Source organism: Monomorium pharaonis, chromosome 7 (genome assembly GCF_013373865.1).
Source record: "Monomorium pharaonis isolate MP-MQ-018 chromosome 7, ASM1337386v2, whole genome shotgun sequence".
NCBI classification, from domain to species: Eukaryota; Metazoa; Arthropoda; class Insecta; order Hymenoptera; family Formicidae; genus Monomorium; species Monomorium pharaonis.
In genome coordinates, this window is record NC_050473.1 from 8,505,477 (window position 1) to 8,528,850 (window position 23,374).

At 27.2% G+C, this 23,374-nt stretch overlaps 2 protein-coding genes and 1 long non-coding RNA gene across 11 annotated transcripts in view; 1 reads left to right on the top strand and 2 right to left on the bottom strand.

Moving 5' to 3' along the window:
- Window positions 1-13,050, bottom strand: part of LOC105838316 (polyprenol reductase) — a 102,171-nt gene extending 89,121 nt beyond the window's left edge. The window contains exons 1-9 of one of the 6 annotated variants that reach the window (XM_036289963.1): window positions 12,818-13,050; window positions 12,539-12,724; window positions 10,320-10,478; window positions 9,482-9,824; window positions 9,169-9,317; window positions 8,875-9,063; window positions 6,391-6,686; window positions 6,208-6,296; window positions 2,798-3,918 (exon numbers count right to left, since the gene is read on the bottom strand). In XM_036289963.1, the coding sequence (XP_036145856.1) occupies window positions 3,705-3,918; window positions 6,208-6,296; window positions 6,391-6,686; window positions 8,875-9,063; window positions 9,169-9,317; window positions 9,482-9,660 (1,116 nt within the window). In that variant the 5' untranslated portion in view covers window positions 9,661-9,824; window positions 10,320-10,478; window positions 12,539-12,724; window positions 12,818-13,050 and the 3' untranslated portion in view covers window positions 2,798-3,704. Of the gene's footprint in view, window positions 1-2,797; window positions 3,919-6,207; window positions 6,297-6,390; window positions 6,687-8,874; window positions 9,064-9,168; window positions 9,318-9,481; window positions 9,825-10,319; window positions 10,479-12,206; window positions 12,479-12,538; window positions 12,725-12,817 lie in introns of those variants that run through there. The other 5 variants (XM_036289965.1, XM_036289962.1, XM_036289964.1 and 2 more) reach the window with 5 other exon arrangements.
- On the top strand, window positions 171-19,598 carry LOC105838315 (odorant receptor 47b). Of its 4 annotated transcripts, XM_012683791.3 has the most exons (7): window positions 171-493; window positions 702-857; window positions 16,641-17,050; window positions 17,179-17,278; window positions 17,759-17,860; window positions 17,943-18,101; window positions 18,773-19,587. In XM_012683791.3, the coding sequence occupies exons 2-7, from the start codon at window positions 732-734 to the stop codon at window positions 18,842-18,844; spliced, it is 969 nt and encodes a 322-aa protein (XP_012539245.1). In that variant the 5' UTR covers window positions 171-493; window positions 702-731; the 3' UTR covers window positions 18,845-19,587. The 4 variants fall into 4 exon arrangements, with proteins under 4 accessions (XP_012539245.1, XP_012539246.1, XP_012539244.1 ...); XM_012683792.3 differs by lacking the exons at window positions 171-493; window positions 702-857 and adding an exon at window positions 12,986-13,057; XM_012683790.3 differs by lacking the exons at window positions 171-493; window positions 702-857 and adding an exon at window positions 14,876-16,546 and having other exon boundaries at window positions 18,312-19,598.
- Window positions 18,380-22,450, bottom strand: LOC118646635. Its single transcript, XR_004964143.1, has 2 exons — window positions 21,761-22,450; window positions 18,380-20,000 (listed from the first exon to the last, which is right to left on the bottom strand). It is a non-coding gene; the product is annotated as an uncharacterized LOC118646635 (long non-coding RNA).
- Window positions 22,451-23,374: the final 924 nt, after the last annotated feature.

Consider the following 23,374-nt stretch of genomic DNA (forward strand, 5'->3'; position numbering starts at 1 on the left):
AGAAATAATTACGTAAGCAGTCAAAAATCTAAAAGTCGTTAAAAACAATTTTTTATGTTTTTAAATATTTTTTAAATATTGCGAACATAATTAAGTTATTAGATATATATTCATAATTTATTATTAATATAATAATATATAAAACATAATATATCGATAATCAATGCGAATAATAAAAATATCATTTCGTAACAATAGGTTTTTCGATAAAACGAGAAATATTGTACAATGTAGTCTTTTTTGGATGAACATTATGATGGCAATATGTGCTATTTGTGGTACTATTCCAATTTTTGTACGTCACTACTAATACTTTATTTTTTTTTTTGTTTAGCATTAATATTAATTTAATTGAAATTTACTTAAACTAACTTTCTATTATTTAATATAGAGACAATCGTTGGGGATATCGTCTTCATTTATTTTTCTAGTAACAGCTGGATGTGAAAAAGTATACATTATTGCTTGGCCAGCTGACGATTTAATAGAAAATGTAATTAATGATCTTAAAGCATTCTTATTTTTCATTTTTTACTAAATCCACAATAAATCTATTACAAATATAAATATAATAATATAAATATTGTATTTCATATATAAAAGCGTAAGAGATGTTATATTAAAGACATTATAATTTACTAAACACATTATTAATACATTATTTAAATAATAATTAATTTAAAATTATATTATAATTCCAGAGTGAACAAGTTGCAACAGCATTATATAATATGTCATGGATTGGAAGATCACAACGCATCGTTAAAAATATTTTTTTTATGATACAAAGAAGCCAAAAACCACTCGTGATTAACATGAGCTTACTGTCAACTTTATCTCTCAAATATTTTGCTAAGGTGTAGTATATTTTGCAACAACAAAAAATTATACATATATTAATAATATTATACAAAGATAAATCAAAAAGTCTTTGCCCCTATTTTTCAGCCAAAATAATAAACATGCAGAGAAATCAAATTACAGAAATCGTTTTATGTACCTTTCATTATTTTTCCACCACAACGGTTCAGGCATTTGTCCCACCACTAGTTTGCTGCTGTTATAGAATTCGAGGTAGACTTCAGTCATTCGGATGGGAACATGCACCGTATAGTCCAGTGCCGGGATTCTGTACACGACTACCGATAGTTGTCGGTTCAATAAGTGTTGTTACGCATTTTTTATATTTCAAAATATATGCGCAACGACAGTTGTGTATTCTGGATCAGAAATTCGACCCAGACCTCGCCCCAGAAACTACCACGTGTATGATTCACTAAAAAAGTTTCTGGCAAGACAGAGATTCATTTGCGACGACGCGTGACAAAGTAAAGTAAGATGTCCGGCTGTCCGGCGATGGTTCCACCATCAACCAAAATTCTTGTATATTTTGATTTCCTACATGTTTATTATTTTGGCTAAAAAAAATAGGGGCAAAGACTTTTTGATTTGCTCTCATACATATATAAATAAAAATTGTAATAGTGTATTTTACAAAAAAGATGACATAGATCGTATAAGAGAAATATAATAACTAAATGTTACATTTTTACAGTATGTCATAACATTGTTATCTTATTTCACAACAATGAGAGCAATAATTCGTGATTTAAATATTTAAATAAAAAACTGAATGGAATATCTTACGCATCTATTTCGTTATTAAATACAATATGAATTAATGTTTACAATTCAATATCAATTAATAATTAATCACATGATACATTTTTTTATATTTTTATATTATAAAACATTATATTTAATGTTAATCTCTTTAATATTAAAAAATGTCATCATATTGTTGTTGTCAAAAACATCTCACAAAATAAATCTTAATAATATTACCTTCTCCATTTAACTTTCACATCTCTAAAAAATATTTTTATAGTTGTTAATTTTAAAAAAATTATAAATAAATGGTATAATTTTTTAACGACCATTAATATTATAAATTAAATGTTATAAGTAATTACAGACGATAAAATTAGAGTAATGCATTCAAAATCGAAATTAGTATTATTCAATAAAAGACAATAAATAGACTAATTTCAGTATTTGTAACCATATTAATCATTGATATATACATTATTTCTCAGTGATAGTACTGATTCTGGTTAGAAAAAGTACATCACCTCTAAAACTGTCGATTGCAGTTATAAATATAACAAATTTCACTAATTTAAATTTAGAAAATTATTATAAAAGAACAATTTTAAATATTTATGACATTTAATGCAAATATGATAATGCTTCTTGCATTTTAAAACAAAATTATTTTTTAATTTTAATTTTTCAATAATTTGTTACATTTTTTTGATACAAACAAAAATTAGTTAAAAATAAAGAAAAAAATAAAAATTTACAGGTGTAACACAAGCACTTATTTTACGCACGATAAAGTCATTTGTGATCAAGATAGTTCTTCAGAATGTTCTAGATAAAGGACATGTACGAACTAAAACTAACAACGCACCATCTGTTTTCTAGATCCAAACTTTTTTTATAAAGAAGATAATAACTGCTTCAGTGTTCATAGTATTTTAAAGAAAAGATATGCGTGAATCACTCATATCGAATCAGATCGTATACAGAGTGTCAAACGAAAAACATTTTACGTTATGAACAAAATATATCTCAATATTGAGTTTCAATTTTATTTTACAAGTAATTTATGTTCCAAGAGGTTTTTATGAAAGAAGTCTGAAAACTAGTAATTTTTTAAAAATTGAGATTGATAGCTAGAAAAAAAATTATCTGTTTGAGAAGAAACTCTTGTATTATTTAAATTTACAGAGTAGACTGTGCTCGAATAAAAGAAAATGTCTTTTTTATTTTTTATCAGTTTCAATTTATGTTAAAAAATTCATGAATGTTTCAACGGTGTCAGAAACAGCCCCATGTAACACCACAAAGTTTTACGTTTCATGTTCTGAACATCCAATAAATTATAAATGTTTTCTTTTAAAACGGCGAGTAAAGAGAGAAAAATTGGTTAATATTAGAAAATAAAAACTTACTTATCTTATGTGCATTATGTTTTTGATATCTAATTTTCTTATAGACATGAATTTTTTCATAGAATTTTTTTTTAACATTTTCCTTATCTAAGATGTTATTTGCACAATATTTTTATAAAATTATATATATATATGTATATAGATATTGTTAAATTTCTTACATCACTGTATTTATTTGTATTTTATAGAAACATTAAAACCTTTGACTCACATTCCAAACGCACTTATAATGAAGATAGCGCCCGATGCTAGCGCGATATCTAGCGTTCATTAGACAAACGGGAAAATTACAGAGCACTAACATCGTTATAAGAGCGTTTCTGAATGTCTCGGTTTCTTCTGTTTCTATGTAAAATTGTGTTATAAAGATTACATGGACATTCGTATTCTTGAACCTATTACTTATCCTTTCAATATAACATTTGATACCTTCTATGTATTTTCTTTACACGTGGGGTATACGTCAATAAAATTATTACGAAGAATAATACAGAGTGATACGTGTCTGCTAAAGTTTTCCCACTCGACAAGTGGAAACATCTTATTATGTCTACACTTATTTAGAAACACAATGCATTTGCCTCTCTTATTTTGTTTCATAATAATTTTATAAGTAGAGAAACATTTCATTACAACTGTACTTATTGATTTTAAAAGCATGATTACCACTCTCCTCCCTATCGTGTTTCATAATAATTTTATCATTGTACACTCCCTTCTGAAAACAGAGGAATTTGCAACATACATAATACATTCGTAGTAATTCCATTTCCCCTTTGCTTTGTATTCGTTTATCGCATACCCTTCATCACGCATATCGAATCGTGGAGGAGATAGTATTGCTCTCACAATATTCAGTCTCATCATTGCGGTACGTGTATACATACCTAGCACAGTCATGCTACAAAAGTCGAAGTTGAATATTAAGAAAGTGATTTCTGTTGTAAAGTTAAGTTTATGGCTAATATGGGCTTGGCCAATGTCAAAAGACATAACGAGATTTAAGATTGCCTGTATGAATCTGTATCATAGTATTTGCATTATTCTGATAGCTGTGTCTTCCAGGCAATGATAATACGTTCCATCGCAATGCATATACATGACTTTGCCATTTTCATAGAATTAATTCTTGAACAAGCTCCTATTTGGCATGCCCTATTTAACATCATCTTCTACAAATTAATTACCATCATATACAAGTACTTAATACTAATGTATTTTTTATATTTAAGATATATGTATATGTGTATATACAAGACGTTTTTGGAAAGTGACGACAAACTTAAAAAGTTTAGAGATCTCAATAAATTAAATAATTGTTATTAAGTAATATGATATCGCAGCTGGAAAGAACACAAACGCTTTTAAAATTTAAGATTTACAAATACAGAGTTTATGTTATCATGTCTTTTTTATATTTATGATGATAATATTGTTTTCGTAAATACTGTACTAGTTATCTATTTGTAATTCATTCGTAATTAATTATTATTAGTAACTTTGGCCAAGATACAAACATTCTTGCTTTACAAAACACAAAAATATGTATCAAAATTTTACTAAACTTGTTATTGTATTTAATTGTTTATTCAAGGCTTTGGCTTTTTATGTTATCTATAAAATGATATACAAAATAAGTAAAATGGTAATTTAAAAAAATATGAAATGTAAAAAACTAGCAGTTAACTTAAAATTTAACTTAAAAAAATTGAGATTAATAGCTATAAATAGAATGAATTTTCTATTTAAAAAGAAATTTGTATTATATAAATTTATAAAGTAGACTACAAGTAAAAAGGTAATTTTCTTTTTCATTTTTTACTTACTCCTATGATATGTGTCTTAGTTTGTTTTAGGAGGTTCCTCAATATTTCAACGGTTCTCAGAAACAATTATTAAATTTCATACAAATATTTGATTTAATTGCAATATTATTTTTATGTTATCTTAACAGTCTTTAAACAAACATAATAATTATCCATTGCGCGATGAGTAATTTTAGAAATTGTCTAATCATTAATGGCAATTGACAATTAGCAACAGTAACATTTTTTTTTTTTAATAAAATTGGAGTATAGAAACTAAAAAAAGCAATTAAGAAGAATAAATTTTAAAAGATCTTAATGATTGAGGCTGCAGCTCTAAAGGAGACGTTAAAAACGCAAAATATTAGCTGTGATGTGTGCAGAATTAGTCGCAATTTTTTTAGTCTCTTTCTATCAGTATTTAGAAACAAGGCTCAGGGTTATCCATATATGCATGTGTTAATCTTGTTTTTAATATACATTATTATAAGCAAAAATTTTTAATATTATGAAGCACAATAATATTAATTGAAAAACTAAAAAAACTTCGATAACATCATCGTGCTTCATACTTGAATATTTAGAAGAATTGTCATTATATTTATATCCCAGAGAAGAATAATTTGTTTGTTTCTGTTCACGTTACGCGTGCTTTTCGTCACTTGTGCCTGCGCTACGCCTCCGGAAAAACGGGCCTTAATGCTCACCAATTTTTCGACGCGACTAGAGAGTGTGTGACCTGCGCAGTTCAGTTCACAACATGGCATGTTGCAGCTCTCTGTGTAAAAACCTAGTCGATCTTTTATACTTTTTATAGTACGAGATTAATTACGTATAATTTTTGTGAGACACAAACGACGTCTGGTAATAAAGTTATTTTGATAGCAATAACAAAGTGAATATCAATTCCTTCACTTGCACGCACGCTAGTGCAGTCAAACGACACAAGCCAGGAAAAAATAACATGTGTTTACATGCACGATCGCACAAGCGGCATACGCTTCCACACGCGTCAACATTTTAATTTACTGTTCAAGTAATTAAAAAATTATAGCTCAAGTAACTAAAAAGATATCTTCATACATTATTCATTTAAATAAAGAATTTTTGCACATTTGATTTGAAAATGCTAGGAAGATTTTTTTTACAAATAAAAAGTAAAGTTATATTGTTATAAATGTTGTATCATTATATTATTTATATGTAATATTAATACTTAATACTTAATACTTAATACTATTGTACAGGAAAACAGTAGTATATGGAAAATATGTATTTAAATTTAAGGATAAAATTAATTGAACCTATTTATTCAATATACATATTTTTAAAAATTATTAAGTAATATTGTTTTCCATGTATAACATAAATTTACAAAAAATTACCATATATAAGGAATTAAAATCTTCCTCTCTTTTGGATAATTTTTGAATGTTTTGTTATACCACTGATGAGTTATATATGCAGAGTATCCCTAAAGAGAATTATTTGTACTTTTAGCTTATCTGCTTTCTCTTTTTATTAAATAAAAAAAATGTAATATTTTTTACTTGATTTCCATTTCTTACCTGATTTGTTATAACCCAAAGCGTAACATAATGATACGTAGATGCTTGCCAAAGAATTGCAGACAACATTATATATATAAGTACCTCACATAAACATAATGGGCTTGATACATACTTAAACAGACCGCCAAATGGTATTTTATATTTAAGGGATACAATGTCACCATGTATATTTTTACGTAATTTTGCAAGAATAAAATTTGTTTTTAATTGCACATAGATCGACCATAAACAAACAAGCACACAAACTAGTTTTACTATTGTAATTTTGTGCAGGTGCATATTCCCACATGAACCTAAACAAATATATTACTAATAAATATAAACTAAAACAAATATAAACAAATATAAACTAAAACATGATACACACACACACACACACAGACACACACACTCGCACGCACGCACGCACATGTACACACTTAATATTATTTATCATAGTGCAAAGCTGAACAAAAGTATTGGGCACAGTGTGATTGCTACTATAAAACAATTTATATTTGTAAAGAAAATGGCAGTAATTTTGTGTTAATATTAATTGATTCAAACACTTAATTTTTTTTATATAATTACATATTTACACAATTAGAGAAATTGACATAAATTAATATACTTATAAAAAAGTCAAAATCATCTCTCAAGAATAGGCTAAAATTATTGATACAATTGAAAGATTACGAAAGATTCATTTGAAGCTACAAGTGCTCTGAAGTATTTTTTGATTAGACAACAAAATTTTCTACTTTGATTAGTCAATCAAATGTTTTAAAGTATCTGTAGCGCCAAGTGAATCGTGCTCTATACATGTTGTATAAACACACGTATATTAATAACACAATCTTAAGGGAAACCATACACCTGGATCAAGGAAATCTTTTTTTTTAAGTGTAATGTTTTAAGATTTTTTTTGTAGTTATGTAGTTATGTAGTTAAGTCGATCCGGCTAAAAATGTAAAATTTACACAAAATTATGTCCTAGAAAGATAGCTTGCACCAGGATTATTTCGATTCTCATGAAAAAAAGGTTTCTCTCTTTTTGTATATTTATTGTGTACTAATACTAAACAACAGAACTGTGTTTACTTGTAAAAACACAAACAATCGGTTTAGCAGCTGTTGTTGTTCGCACTAGCATAATCAAACAGAAATGAAACGTCAGAAAAACTCCAAAAATTTTGGACCATGCAAAAATTTTAGAAAGTCAAGAAATAAAAAAACATACACTTCTTAAAACGATAGAGATAGAAAAGAAAAATAGAAAAGAAAAAGAAGAGTTGTAAAGTACTTCTGCTAAAAGACTAAAATTGATGAACGATATTCTTGTGCCAGAAGAAGGTACAAATGCGCGTTAAACGGCACAAAAAAAGTTGTAACAATCTTTCCACGGCCCAAGATCATAAGCAACAACAAAGAAATCTTTTGGAAGCATCCACTTCACCAGAGGAGTTAATTTCATAAGCTAGAACTAAATGATTTAATATAAGATTCAATTAAAATTTTTAATGTTTTCGTAGTTTAAATATAATGTAAAATTTTATAAGTTTTTTTCTCAAAACGTGATTTTCCAAACGCGTGATCACTGTTTCAAAAATCGATTGGCTTGTAATTTTACACACTCTTTCTAGAGATTAAAAACTAATTTGTAAAATTTTATCCCCGATGCTTAATTTTTTTTCACTAACCAAAAACATTTTTTATGGAAAATCGCTATCGTTAACTTTAATCAGCTGATATTTTATTTAAACACAATATTTCGAAAAAATATTGTGTTTGACGGCTATGACAAGAATTAGATTTGTTTTAACTTCATAAACCTTTTTGCGATTTTGCTTTTAGATGAATTCTGTGGGAGCAATATTGGTCACCACAAACGCATTTTCTAAAAAACATGACTTGAACATTAGCGCCGCCATTTCTTAATATTTTGTTTTAAACCTCAAACTTTTTGAAGAAAATAATCTTTTTATAAAACAAACCGTTTTTTCTATTTTTTTCGTTCGTCCGTAAAAAATTTGCAAAGATCTCATTTTGGTCTCTCTAGATATGTCCTTAAACAAGGAAACGTATAAAAAGTCCCAATGTTCCCAAATTTTTAATATTGAAAGCCAGCAGCACACAATGCTTGTTTTTTGTGTTGGATTACTTGCTAAATGGAAATATTCTGTTTTGATTAGTACATTTTTATTCTTTAGAAATGTGTATGAAAACAAGCATTATGTGCCGCTGACTTCAATTTTTAACTGAGTTGCAAGAAATAATAATGATAGTTACAAAAATCGAATCTTTAAATGTATTATGTTAATATTAGATGTCAAATATAATGTTTAATCCTTTCAAGCTCAGTGATAAATAATGCTCCTATTTTTTTGAAAATACTTAATATTTTATAGTAACAACCATACGTTGTGCTAAAATTTAGCAGCTAAATCATCCATCATATAATAATGCAAATAATTTAATATTTACCAATTTTCGGAAACATACCTTTAACAAATCCTTGGGACTCACCTAATATACTCAGTGTTAAACTAACGTAATGTATTAATGCAATTATATAAAAATATATATTCTGTTTTTGATCACTAAATATATTAACGTAATATGATTCATATAGCCTTTTCCAACAATGTATATTGTATATAACAATAGCCAAAATTGTATCTTCTGCTGATACTAAAAAGATAATATATATACTTAATTATGTATCTATATAAATGTTTATAAAATTAATAACTTCAAAATAAATATTTAAAAAGTATTTTAAGAAAAACAACATACTTAATAATTTTCTTGATGTTCCTAATGATGTGTCCAGCGCTGTAAACATAATTTGAGGTACATCCACATTATGGAGACATGTACGCAAAATTAGATAAAGACTAATAGTCATTAGTGGTGCAGAAAAAATGTAATAATGTCTAAACCATCTAAAAATTTATTTAAATAATTTAAAATTCAATTATTAGATAAAAGAATACACGCACACACACACAACACACATATAAATGTATATTTTAAAATATCTTCAAGAATATTATAAATTATTGTGTTAAATTACGTTGAAAAAAATACACGTTAGATTATAATTTACCTTTTTGGCACTTCAAATTTTGTTGCTATTATAGAAGGCATTTTTACATTAAATTTGCCATAAGAAAAAGTGCTGCGTTTTATAAATGCAGGTAAATGAGATTCAAAAAAATCAGTCAAGAATAACACGAAATTAATTATATTAAAAATGAAAAAATAGCGAATAATATTTATATCCATTTCTCGTGGTTTATGCTTTAAGGTTGAGATTGTAGATGACTATACTGTAGGATAACAAGTCTACGCCAATTGTATTTAAAATTTCTGCAGTACGGTTTCTCTTCAGAAAGCCTTTATACACTTTATTAGATTGGATGTCCAACTTTTATGTACAATTCAGATCACTGCACAACAAAAAGTATTTAATCAAATATCTATATAAATTTTTATAAGAAAATATTCTTAAATTGTGTATATTAAAATGCATGTGCACACACATTTTCTGAATATTTTCAGAATACACATGCATGTATGTACGCATGCACACACATACGTGCGCGATATGCACACAAAGAATTAATAATTTATTAAAAAAATAAGTTTATATATATTCACACAAATAGTTTAACATCATTTCATCAAATTTGCCGTACGTATTGTACACATAATTATATTAATGTGTACAATAACAATTTATGTAAGTATAAAATTTTCTATAAGTTTTTAAATAGCCAGCAATTTAAGCACTTAAACAAAATCCAGAAGTTTAAAATCGTAAGACATAAGAATAATTGCTAAAATCTATTTGACCTCATCTATTTGTTCACCGTATTTATTCGCAATATATCACACGAGAAACAAAAGAAATCGTAATTAAAATAAAATCATATAATACGTACTGCTTTTCTTTCTTGCTATAGATTACTAATTAGGTTGCGGTCAGTTTGCACTTTTTGGCCAATTTTCGCAACGGTTATCCCCACTTTTAGACTGCTCGCAAAAATATAAGACGCTCCAAGAATATCAGTTATAAAATACATGGACAAAGTGTAAACCATCTACAAATTTGAATTATTACTTCATGCACTTTTATATTGCGCACATCGTGTTTTTTACAATTATTGTTTAAGCAAATTATAAAAATGTCATATGTTAAAAATAATAAGACGTAGAATAAATTCTACAAAAAAAGTTACTAAAGAAACATATAATTTTATTTTTCAAATCAGTGAATTAGTTTTAAAATTATTATAAACAATATTCCAGGAAAAATATCGGCCATTGCCATATCATCAGGGATCACAAATTTGTAACTAGTGGATCCTTTTGCATGAGGTCAAAAGATTATTCGAGATATAAAAATAATTTTTGGGCAACAACTATTGTTTAAACAAATTACAAAATTTAATTATTTACTTAAAATAATGATAAAAAATACTGTTTAACATTTTTTACTTTTTAATATTCAATATTAATTTAATATTTATTTTTTATATTGTAATTATTTGTTTAAAATATATGTATAATAATTAAAGAAAAATTTATCTAACATTTAGTTAACATTAATTTAACATTATTTTATATAACTTTGAAATAATTAAAAATAAGCTGTTAAAATTTTTTTTAATTTAATTTTATCGTATATTCTTTAAATAAATAAAAATAGAAAAATTATTCCAGATGCTATTTAGGTTGTATTAAATCTGTACTTGTCTGTACGTGTGTAAGTTTATGCATCAGCATTTTTAATTATTTCAAATGCTTTTTTAGACATCACAAACATAAAATGTTAGAAATGTCACTACGTATGTAAGGATAAAATATTACATAAAAACAAGTTATTGTTGATTGAATGTAAATGTAATATTATGGACTTTTAATTATTTCCTGACGTCAGAATTTTCTTGTAATTCTATACAATGCAAATCGTCATTTTGTTTTTAAGAAACAGAATTTAAATTTATAATCCTTAGGAAAAAAAACATTCAATAATTTAAAATTATTGTTACCAAGATCATCGCTAAACATATAAGGCATTTTTGTGGAAAAATGGATTTTAATCGCTCCTCTTAATATTTTTATTTATTATTTTTTATATAAATGAGAATTAAAATATTTTTAAAAATAATTTTGAAAAATATTTTTATAAAATTAATAATTTTTTACATTTTTATTTCTTATACTTAATATAATTCTGTGCGTAAAGGAGAAAAAGGAGTTATGAACAACTATTTAATTTTATTTAAATAATTCCGTAAATATTGAGAATCCTATCTAAAAAAATCCATGAGAAGTTGATTCAAATTTTAAACAAAATGGCGGTCTTTTAAAAGAGTGCTGATTTTCGGCAAAAAATTTTATTTTTGTTTGTTTAAAGAAAACAAAAAAATCCGAATTTTAAAAATTGGATACGACAACAACAGGGAAATTTATTCTCCTTTAAGATGCTGTTTGGTTTTTTTATTTTTGTTGAACAGGGAAGGAGAAATCATTGTTACCGTAAAAACATGCACGATTAACTACACAATAGTGGAGCGAGAAAATTTTTCAACAAAGTTATTGTAATAAAATTTGTATGAGAACTACGAAAGGTGCACTTTATTATGCAAAAAGCCTCATTTTTATAGTTTACTTCTTGGCTCTTTTTTGTGGCTCCAAACATATATGCTCCCTTATGCAAACAAGTGCTAATCTGCTGACGCACTACAAACATTTCACTAATTGTAATATAAATAATATATTATCAAAAATGATCTTTATTCTATGTGAAAATCGGTATATATTACTGTGAACTGGAACTCTCATAGCGTCTTCCATTGACAAAATCACTGGTACTAGCAGCACTGAGCTCAAAGTGTAGTAGTAATGAGAGAGTTTTATACATTTTAAGTACTCAGCGCTGCTATTAGTGCCAACAAGTTTTTGCCAATGGAAGACGCTATTAGTGTTATGCCGTGCGACTATTTTATAGAATATGAAGTTTGTTCATTTTCGCCACACTGTTACACTACACAGCACTAAGGGTCGGTTGTTCCAACTTTTTGGTAAACTTATCTATCAGATAAATATATGTTCTTTATTTATTTAAGAAAAGAAATGAGGATAGACACATGCTTACCTAGTAGGTAAGTTTACCAAGAAGTTGAAACAACCGGCCCTAAGAGTTTTCCGTTCCATTGCACAATAATAGAATAGACAGCAGCATCAATTCACGATTATCACGTAATATCACGTAATAAATTATTTGGTAAGTAGTGTCTTGATAATACCATTAAGAACAAAGAGCTTAAGATGATAATACGCTCTGTAATTGGTTGATGACATTTAAGACAGTACTAAGATAATTTTAAATATAACTATTCCATTACATATATGTATAGTTGCATTAGTTACTTACAAAAGTTTAAGGCAAAACACATTCGATCTTCTTACGCATAATATTAAAACATCTAGACTTCTTGAATAACTTAGTTTAAAAACTGAAAAAGGTAGTTTTTTCTTTTTAGTAACCAGTTTGATGTGACCCTTAAATCATTACTTGCAAGAAAATGCATTTATCAAGTATTGTTCAGCACATCACTCAGCAAGTAACAAAAAAGGTCTTTCAATCAGTGGATCTTCAACATTTCGACTCATAGTACGTATCATTAATCTTATATACCTGGATGCGCTTTCTAAATAAAAACGTAGCACCGAGATAAGATAGTTTAAGGGGGAATATATGTTTGGAACCATAAAAAAAAATACATTCTTCATGAATTTTTTTAAAAGCGAACTATAAAATGGACTTTTTGCATAATAAAATACATCTTTTGTATTCTCATATAAATTCTATTACAATGATTTTATTGAAAAATCTTCCCTCCTCTTCCCTTCATCATCTGTAGTTTATCATGCATAATTCCGCGGTGTCAATGATTTCTCCTTCCCTGTTCAACCAAAATACAAAAACCACTCCGAACATATGTGCCCCCTATATGCCCCCTTAATAGTCTGCTATCCTTCACACACAAAGAAAGACTTATGAAATACACATTATACAATAACATGTAATAAAATATTTAGAAAACATTATGATATATAACCCAATATGATATATAAACCAAAATGTGAAAATACGATAAGAAATCATTTAAAGTAACGTTTTAAAAATGTTTCTGTGATATTTAGAAATGCCACATTATAAAATAATATTAATAAAAAAATATTTAGAAAACGTTATGTAAAAATGTTAAAATAACATTAAGAAGATATTTAAAATAATATTTCAAAAATGTAAAATTTAAAAATACCATTATAAAATAATATATATAAAATATTTAGAAAATATTATGTCAAAATGTTACAAAAATTGACATAAAATTATTATTTTTTAATATTGGCTTAATATTTCTTGCTTACTAGGATGACTTTACTTTCGATAATTAAGCAATGTTACCAGTGCTATCTATTTAGTAAAGTTATCGATTTGCTAACTTGAATTGATACAAAAGTTACGTAAATTGAAAACACCCGACAATAAATTTTGGTTCTCTTCCGTAGTAAATTCAGGACCAGAATTTAGGTATAAAATATAAAATAAAATAATATACATTACGCGTAAACAACATAAACTATGTAAACTGCAGCGTAGCTATGTATACAATGTCATAAAAACTATATAGCTACCTATATACATACATCATAAAAGATTCATATTTCATTAGACATCATAAAATTATAAATTCTTTAATAAACTTTAATGAATAATCTAGTCTTTCCAACTTGAACTTTCACTCTATTATCTAATATTTTTTCTCTTTTTCTCTCTAACATAGAAAGAAAAAGAAACGATAAATTCTATAAAAATTTTATTTGAAAAAATTACATCTTGTTAGTTTTATTTTTAGCTATTTTATTTAATTTGAACAGAATTAAATATATTATAATAGTTAACTTTTGTGTGCAAAACCTAGAGTGTTAAATTAGACAAGTTAAATTAAAGTCTTTTATGTTTTGCAAGTTTTTCATTAATTAATATAAAATTATTTTAATAATTAATTGATTTAAATCCTCGAATTAACATATATCCGTGCAATTCAATTGAAAGAAACAGCTCAGTGTCACGCGACGATTGTCATTATTACGCATCATTATTACCTCTTGAATTGCGCATGTGCATGCTCATTCGCAAATCTTTATTTGTTAATTTCTCATTAATAATTGAGAAACTTTCAAAAACGACCTTTCTATCAGTTTAATCTGATTTATATGATACCATATAAGAAATGGTACGGCAATTATCAGTTTGTATAAATAATTGCTTTAAATAACGCGTTAACTTTGTATAAAATAATATAACAGATTAAAAACCTTACGTTAAAAAACTATTAATTTGCACAAGTAATATGTAATAATTGTTTCAGTAAACTATTAATTAATAACTGTTAAACTCTGATGTATCTTATATTTATTTTAAACATTAATAATGCCACATATGTATTATATTTTCAAATGTTATTAACTGCTATATGCATTTTCCAAATAAAACAAAAATTAAAAATACATTAAATTCTTGGAAATTTCGTAATTAGTAAATAAAATTTTTTGTATTATTCATTAAATGTGTTTACATCATCGACGATCTTAATAAATATAATGTTTTTTTAATATTATACTTCTTACATATAGTCTTCTTGTACTGTTGCCTAATTTTTTAAAACTGGATTAATCACCTTGATATCTTTAAATCTGTTCCATTAATCACTCACATATCTAAACAACTTTTATTACACATTTGATTATATGATATCGCAGCTGGAAAGAACACAAACACTTTTAAAATTTAAGATTTACAAATACAGAGTTTATGTTATCATATCTTTTTTATATTTATGATAATATTCTTTTCGTAAATACTGTTCTAGTTATCTATTTGTAATTCATTTGTAGTTAATTATTATTAGTACTTTTGCCAAGATGCGAACATTCTTGCTTTACAAAACACAAAATATACATCAAAATTTTACAAAACTTGTTATTGTATTTAATTGTTTATTCAAGGCTTCGGCTTTTTATGTTATGCATAAAATTATATACAAAAAAAATTAAAATGGCCAATTTAAAAAATATCTAGTAGTTAACTTAAAATTTAACTTAAAAAGATTAAGATTGATAGCTAGGAATAGAATAAATTATCTATTTAAAAAGAAATTTGTATTGAATAAGTTTATAAAATAGACTGCGAGCAAAAAGAGAATTTTCTTCTTCACTTTTCACTTACTTCTATGATATGTCTCAGTTTGTCTGAGAAGATTCATCAATATTTCAACGGTTCTCAGAAGCAATTGTTACGTACCGCCACGCAACTTCACGTTCTTTCATAAACTATCTGATAAATTATCAATGTTTTCTGCTACTTAATGTTACTCTACGCAGAAAAAGCTGTATGTATAACGCACTGTTATTTTATATTTCTTCAATCGACATTTTAACAGCAAAAAATTGCACAATTTAATATGCTACAATGTACGCATACTTTTTTCTACACTATAATAAAGATAATTGCAACATGTATCAACTTCGATTTTTCCGCGTTTTTACCTAGCGCATATTTAATAAAAATAATATTGAGACGGTGTTTATCTTGTGTGAAAGAAAAATTTTCAAGATGATATGTAGCTTCTCAGAGACTTCACAGTGTTATAATTTCGTGCTTTTCACTGTAAGTGAAAGTTTAAATTGCCGATAGCTTGACAACACAGAAATGATTCTCAAGTAAAACAAGCAGACAAAGAAACAATAGTATTTGTGATATACATATTTGTATGTATATTTGTGCGTAATTATAATCATGCAAAAAAATATAACGCTAAAAAAGGCGATTGCCGTCGTAAAGTTGAGTTTGTTTGTTATATGGTTTTGGCCGCTACCACTCAACACTAGTAAATGCAAAATGTTATGTATGAAGATGTACCAGTATATCTGTATATTACTAACTATCGCCGTATTATTGTCAATGATATATGCACTTGTGAAGAATCTCGATGATCTCGATCTTTTAATAAAATCATCTTTGGGTTTGTTTCCTTGTAGCCATGTTATTGGCAACATTCTGTGCCACCTAACTGTTTATAAACGATTACAAGTAATTAATGCATACACGTACCGCCTCTGAGAAATAAAATGCACCTTTTTTTCGTATATTATCAAGTGGAAAAATAACAATATTCTAATTCTAGTGCGTCACTCTTGGAATGGAGAAATTTTGTGCACTGATCAAGCCTCACGAGGAAGCGATTGTTCAACGGGAATATGTTGATAGGTATTCCAAATTCTATGGTTTCTGTCTAAGTTTATTCTACATGAGTCTCTTCGGCCTCTTCATGGGGCCTATCATGTTAGACGAACCGCTTCCAGCACCTGCTGAATTTCCATTTGACGCGTCTCAACAACCATTAAGGGCTATTACGTATATGCACCAGATCGTGGTTGGACTGTTCATAGCGGCGCATTTGTGTGTAAACGCTTTCATGGCGCTTTTGCTCTGGTTAACATCGGCAAGGTTTAAATTACTGACTGAAGAACTGCGGACAGTCACAAATATCTATGATTTCGCTAAATGCATTGAAAAACATCAACAATTACTTGTGTATGACATCTTGTGTGTACATCTTTCTAAAAAGTTTAGCTGAGAAATGTTCAAATTCTATTGCCTGTAACTATTTCAAATAAATGTTACCTCGTGTATAAGACAAAATATTTCAAATGCAATTTTAGGTATGCAGGAGAAGTAGCCCTCACAGTTCGTCCTTTCGCACTGGTAACTGTATTTTTCAGTACTGTATCGTTAATAGTATTTGGTCTTATTTTTATTGCTGTAAGTATAATATAATTTCATGTACATATATGCAATCCAAGAATGTACATTGTAATAAAATCGTGTATGTTTATGTGCGCGCATGTGTGCGTGCATGCGTGTGTAAAAAAAAGATTAATGTAATTAATTTTTGTTAACATTAAAATTCTTTACGTGCTAATAAATTAACTGGTAATCAAACATGCACATTAATTATAGTACATTTTACTCTTAAACTTGTTTAATATATTAAACATTAAAAATTTATTTTATACAATATGTCGTCTTTTATACTTATATTTTATAATAATAATATCTTAATTAAAAAACTTGCAGAATGTAATATTATCGTATAATAATTTTTTAATAAAACATACGATAGTAGCAGGACGGATACTTTTTTAATATTTTATAAATTTTTTATTGATACCTTTATATTAAATAATTCGTATTATCAAAAATAATTATTTTAATAATAACGTTTCGTATTTGTTTAAATAGAAAGTATCGTTTTCCTTAAAGATGCAATGTGTGCTCTTAGCAACCAGTGCATTATTAGAAGTATTTATGTATTCATGGCCAGCGGAACATTTAATTCATATTGTAAGTAAATCATTTATAGAGAACAACATTATTATATTTAAGCATATAACTTATACTTTACAATTTATGGGTATTTTTACAGAGTACTAATATAGCGCAAGCAGTTTTTGAAATGGATTGGTATGATGAATCAGAATACCTTCGGAAGAACATACAAATAGTTATATTGAGAAGCCAAAAGCCAATACTTGTCGTATTACCATGTGGTTTACCCGCATTATCTTTACGTTATTATGCATCAGTAAGATAATAATTTTGATTATTATTAAAGTTTCTTAATAATGCACATTAATCTAATCATCTATTATTTAAAGTTATCATTTTTATTTTTATTTTTTTTTTTATTTTTCTCAAAGAAAAAATTAATTGTTAGAAAAAATATAAGAAAATTTATGACATAAAATCTCAAAAATTTTATAAAATACTACTTTATAAAAGTAAAATATTGTAGCGCGCGCGCCCGCGGAAATAAAGAAAAACACACTCTTTGACTTCAAAAACCAAACGGCTTTATATGAGGATAAAATACAGAACACGTCCGTAAAAACTCGCAGACTCTCTTCAACTGACTGCTTATTTTGATTGCCCGGCTCTTGACAGCTGACCGCCGCTGCCGATCGATATTGGCGATCGGACAGCTGACTCGCAGTCGAAGAGTAAACCGGGCGGCACGCGTAACAATATATTCAATGTTTAAACATTATAATTATTATGTACTAAAAAGTAAAAATTAAAATATTGTTATATTAACATATTTTTAATCTTAAAAACGTATTTTTGCATTAGTCATATATGCTATATAAATAAAAAGGAAATCATTTTCAAGAATATTTTACAATTATGTAATATAATTAAAACATATTTATATATTTTATTATAAAAAGTACATATTCAAAATTATAAATGTTTCAGTATCTCTCAACCATATTTTCCTACTTCACTACAATGCGAATAATGTTCGAGGAAGAAGAATCTGGAGTATGAGTAAAGCAGTATATTTTTAATAAAGCATTAACGAAAAAAAGTCCTTTGCACTATTATAAATTACAAAATTATTAAATTGTTTTTGTGTATTTTAACGGATTTGTGTATTTCATTTAGTTCAGATTTCACGTAGAAATTTTATTCTTGCAATATGATAAAGTATATAACGTATAAAATGTTAAAAAAGAACGATAGAAAAATTAACCAAAAGTAATCGACAAAAAAAATTTACCCTAAAATATTCATTAAACATTCCACTATGCCCAAGGATCACAACGGTGAAAGAATTTTTTGAAAATGATCACTAAAAGTACCAAAATGGCAGATTAGGACATTTGGGCTGTGCCGCTCTCTCTAAATTTGCAATCTCTCTAGACTTCTCCGGATAGCAACAATTACACTCCAAATTCTGGAACCTGACCACACGTTTCAACAAGTTAAAAATTCATTGCGAAGTGTTCGAAGTCATCGCCAAACGCTAAACCATCAAAAACCGACTATATGCACCTATGACTTCTATGGAATCCCAACGTCTCTGTACTACCATCGAGTCGTTCCTAAAAAATTCTCATCGTTATAATCTTGAACTTAATAGTATTTGGTAAAAGTTTTGGGACAAATTCTTTTTTTGTTAAATACGCTTAGTTAATTATTCTACTTTTTGCGGTTAAGATTATAAAAAATATATAATCAATTTTATAATTGCTTTTATTACAAGCAATAATTTTTTCAAATATAAAAATTTGAATAAATTTCAGTTAAGATAAATTATTTCATAAATATAATATCAGTTATTTAAAAATAAGTGTGTGTGTGTGTGTGTGTGTGTGTGTGCGTGTGCGTGCGTGCGTGGGTGCGTGTGTGCGTACGTGTGTACGTGCGTGCGTGCGTATGTGCGTACGTGAGTCGGCTAATTGCCCGCAAGTACAGAATAAAAATTAGCCAAAACATACTCGCCTTCATCCCTCCGCATAAGTGAGCAATAACCGATTCGCACATATTGCACACAATATTTTTTGTTATCTGTGTCAAAATGTTGCTCTTGGAGTGTAAAGTAACAGATCAGAAAAAAATCACTTTCAAGTGCACATCAGGTAGCGAAAAATTTTTTCCTATCTTGTTATTATTTTGGTTGTTTACTTTTCTAAAAAATTATCTAAACGGCAAACAAAAATAAAAATACTTTAAGTAATTAATTAAATTAATTTGATTGTTTAAACTAATATTAAATTAAATTTATTATGACAAATCGTATGATTGATAAGAACGCGTTCAAGATTGTAACCTTCAAGATTTTAATGTTCACTAATTTGTTTTATTTTCTATTAACCTCTGTTACGTTTTACATAATAGTAAAGACATATATATTTCCTCTTATTCGGACAATAGAAAACAATTTGTAATTATGTTCACCCTTCAACTAAGTTATCTAAGGGAATTGTGTGTGAAACAACATAAAATAACAGTTGTCGCATATTGTAACGAAGTGTACTTATTCTTATCCTTAACTATATGCTACCACTTTTCTATTGAAAGAAATTCAATTTCTGACTTTTTGAGACAGTTATAAAGTCTTATAACAAATTTATGAAAGCTTTATCTTATTTAGTATCAATTCTAAGTTATGAATCATTTTTCTATATTTAAATAAGCAGAAATCATTTATCTATTGCGTTATTTGCAATACTGCAAAATCAATGTTTAAGAATAATTAATACGCATTAATATTATTAAAAAATTATGTATTATAAACCAAATTATTATTAATACATGTATTATAAACCAAATTATTATACATTTTTTTTTTTTATTACCGTCTTATTTTCTTTAAGCATTCAAGTTTTAATGCTTATCATCAATATTTGCCCTTTTTTTATATATTGTACTATACATTTTTTAAGAAAATAATTTAATGGTACAAAAAAGATCCAAAATTGTTTTAAAATGTTTAATAAAAAAACTGTTTTTTCAATTTCTGATATAACAAAATATGAATATTAGAAACATCTTCATAAAGGTAATGTGTACTAAATGTATATTCCTTGCTTGATAATATCTACTAAAAGTATTTTTTGGTATTAATAACTCTTTTTATTTAGCTCCCTGCGTAAAATTGCATATTGAAAATTTCGTAGTTCCATTATCATCAGTTTTATTATCTATTATCAAATAAAGAAATCATTATTTTTATTAAATAAATTCTTTTAGTATAGCAATCCAACACGTCAAACATCATGTTTTGTCACAAAATTATACCGCCTATCGCTCCGCATTTTATACATAAAGCAAAATCATATTATATATTTTTCGTAAAAAGATCCACTAATCATCATTTCATATTTTTCATACAATATCGAATTTAAGTGCATAACAAATTTTGTGTTCAGCAGGCCAAAATACGTGTGAAATGACTATTCGCATTCGTGTTACAATAAAAGTCAAATTTGTCGGACAGTGTAATGCTAGGAAGTATGTGTAATTAAACATTAAAATGTATACCTTAAAAATATTTCAAAATGTTCAAAAGTAAAAATGCTTTGTATAACAAATGTCTATTGTTAACATATTAGTGCCACTACATAACGAAGGACTATTAAACAAATGATAAATAATCATTAAAATTCATCAGATACACCCACACACACACACACACACACACACACACACACACACACACACACACACACACACACACACACACACACACACACACACACACACACACACACACACACACACACACACACACACACACACACACACACACACACACACACACACATATATATATATATAATATAATAGATATATTCTTTATTTAATTATTATATATCATACTTACTATACAAGAAGACATCTAATGATTTCAATTTTCAGCTAAGGTTTCACTGCAAAAAAGATATAAAGAATATTTACCTGCGTTTAACATAAAATCCAACATATATCCCATAGCTCGTACATTTAATGTATAATTATTTCCTTTTCCTCTCTGGTAATTTCTTCCACATGATAATTCTGCACATTTCCCTCTGCCAGAGAAAAGTAGACATTATATGTTGAAATATAAATGAATGTAGTGTAGGTGTAATATCTAAGCGTTCAATACACAAGCGAAAATATCACGCGATTTTTCTTTCCTTGAATGGAGAAACATTGTAAAGTCAAGTGCGAATCGTAATGAAGTACGTTATTTTCTATCTCTAATAGTCTGAGAGATTATTATTATGACAGAGATACTGACGCTAGAAAAGATCATTGCCTTCTTAAAAGTAGATCTGACATTTGCATGTTGTTGGCCACTTTCTCGAAGGCTACAAAATTTCAAAAAATTCGTAACAAATTATTTCGGTTCTTTTGTTGTTTAAATGGTATTCTTACGTCAATATCTGTAATATATACATTAACCAAGAAGTGTGATAATATGATTTTTATAATGAAAGTGGGCTGTGAATTAAGCGCTCTTTTACAAATTCCGGTACAAGTTACATTGTTCACATTTCAAAGTGACCGTTTGCAAGTAAGAAACAGTTTGTTTTATTTATTATAATTTTAATTTGCTTATCACCTATGTCTATAAAATCTAGAAAAATTAAATTTGGATAATTTAGAGATTTTAATTCTTAAAAAATTTAGAAATATATAAAAGGAATATATAAAATATTTAGAAATATATAAAATACATATTTGTGTTTATTTATATAATTTGATATTAAACTATTTCTGAAACAGCTATAATATTAAAAATAAAATGTTTATAATAAAAAATTAAAGAAAATAATTAAAAATCTCTTTTTTTTTTCAAGAATTTACACATTATTTAAATTTCATTTTTTTAGATTTTATATTTATATATATGTATATATATTTTTTAATTCCCCCCCCCCCTCTCTCTCTCTCTCTCTCTCTCTCTCTCTCATATATTTATATTTTTATTTTCTCTTCTATAATTTTCTTTTCTCTTACAAATGTGGTTAAAAAACCAATAATATGTATTTGCTTAACATTTTATAATATAATTATATACAGAAAATGTTTACTTATGACAAAAATAATTACTTGTTTAAATCAAATTGTATTTACATTTGCCATTAGATATACTTTACATTTGTGCAAGGTTTAAGTTGGGGGGGGGGTCCCGTTTGCCTACGTTCCCAATTGCCTACTGCTTCGTTTGCACACACATTTTGCAGAAATTCACAATTGCCGATATTCCCGATTGCCCACGTCCCGATTACCTACTGCTTCGTTTGCACACACAAAAATAATCAAGGTACAAAATACACATTGCACACGTGACGCTATTGCACACGTGACGCTATTGCACACGTGCACATTGCACACGTTATATTATTACGCTCATACACATTGCACACGTGACGCTATTGCATACGTGCACAATGTGTATAAGCGTAATAATATCATGTGTGCAATGTGCACGTGTGCAATATCGTCACGTGTGCAATATGTATGAGCGTAATAATATAACGTGTGCAATGTGCACGTGTGCAATAGCATCACGTGTGCAATGTG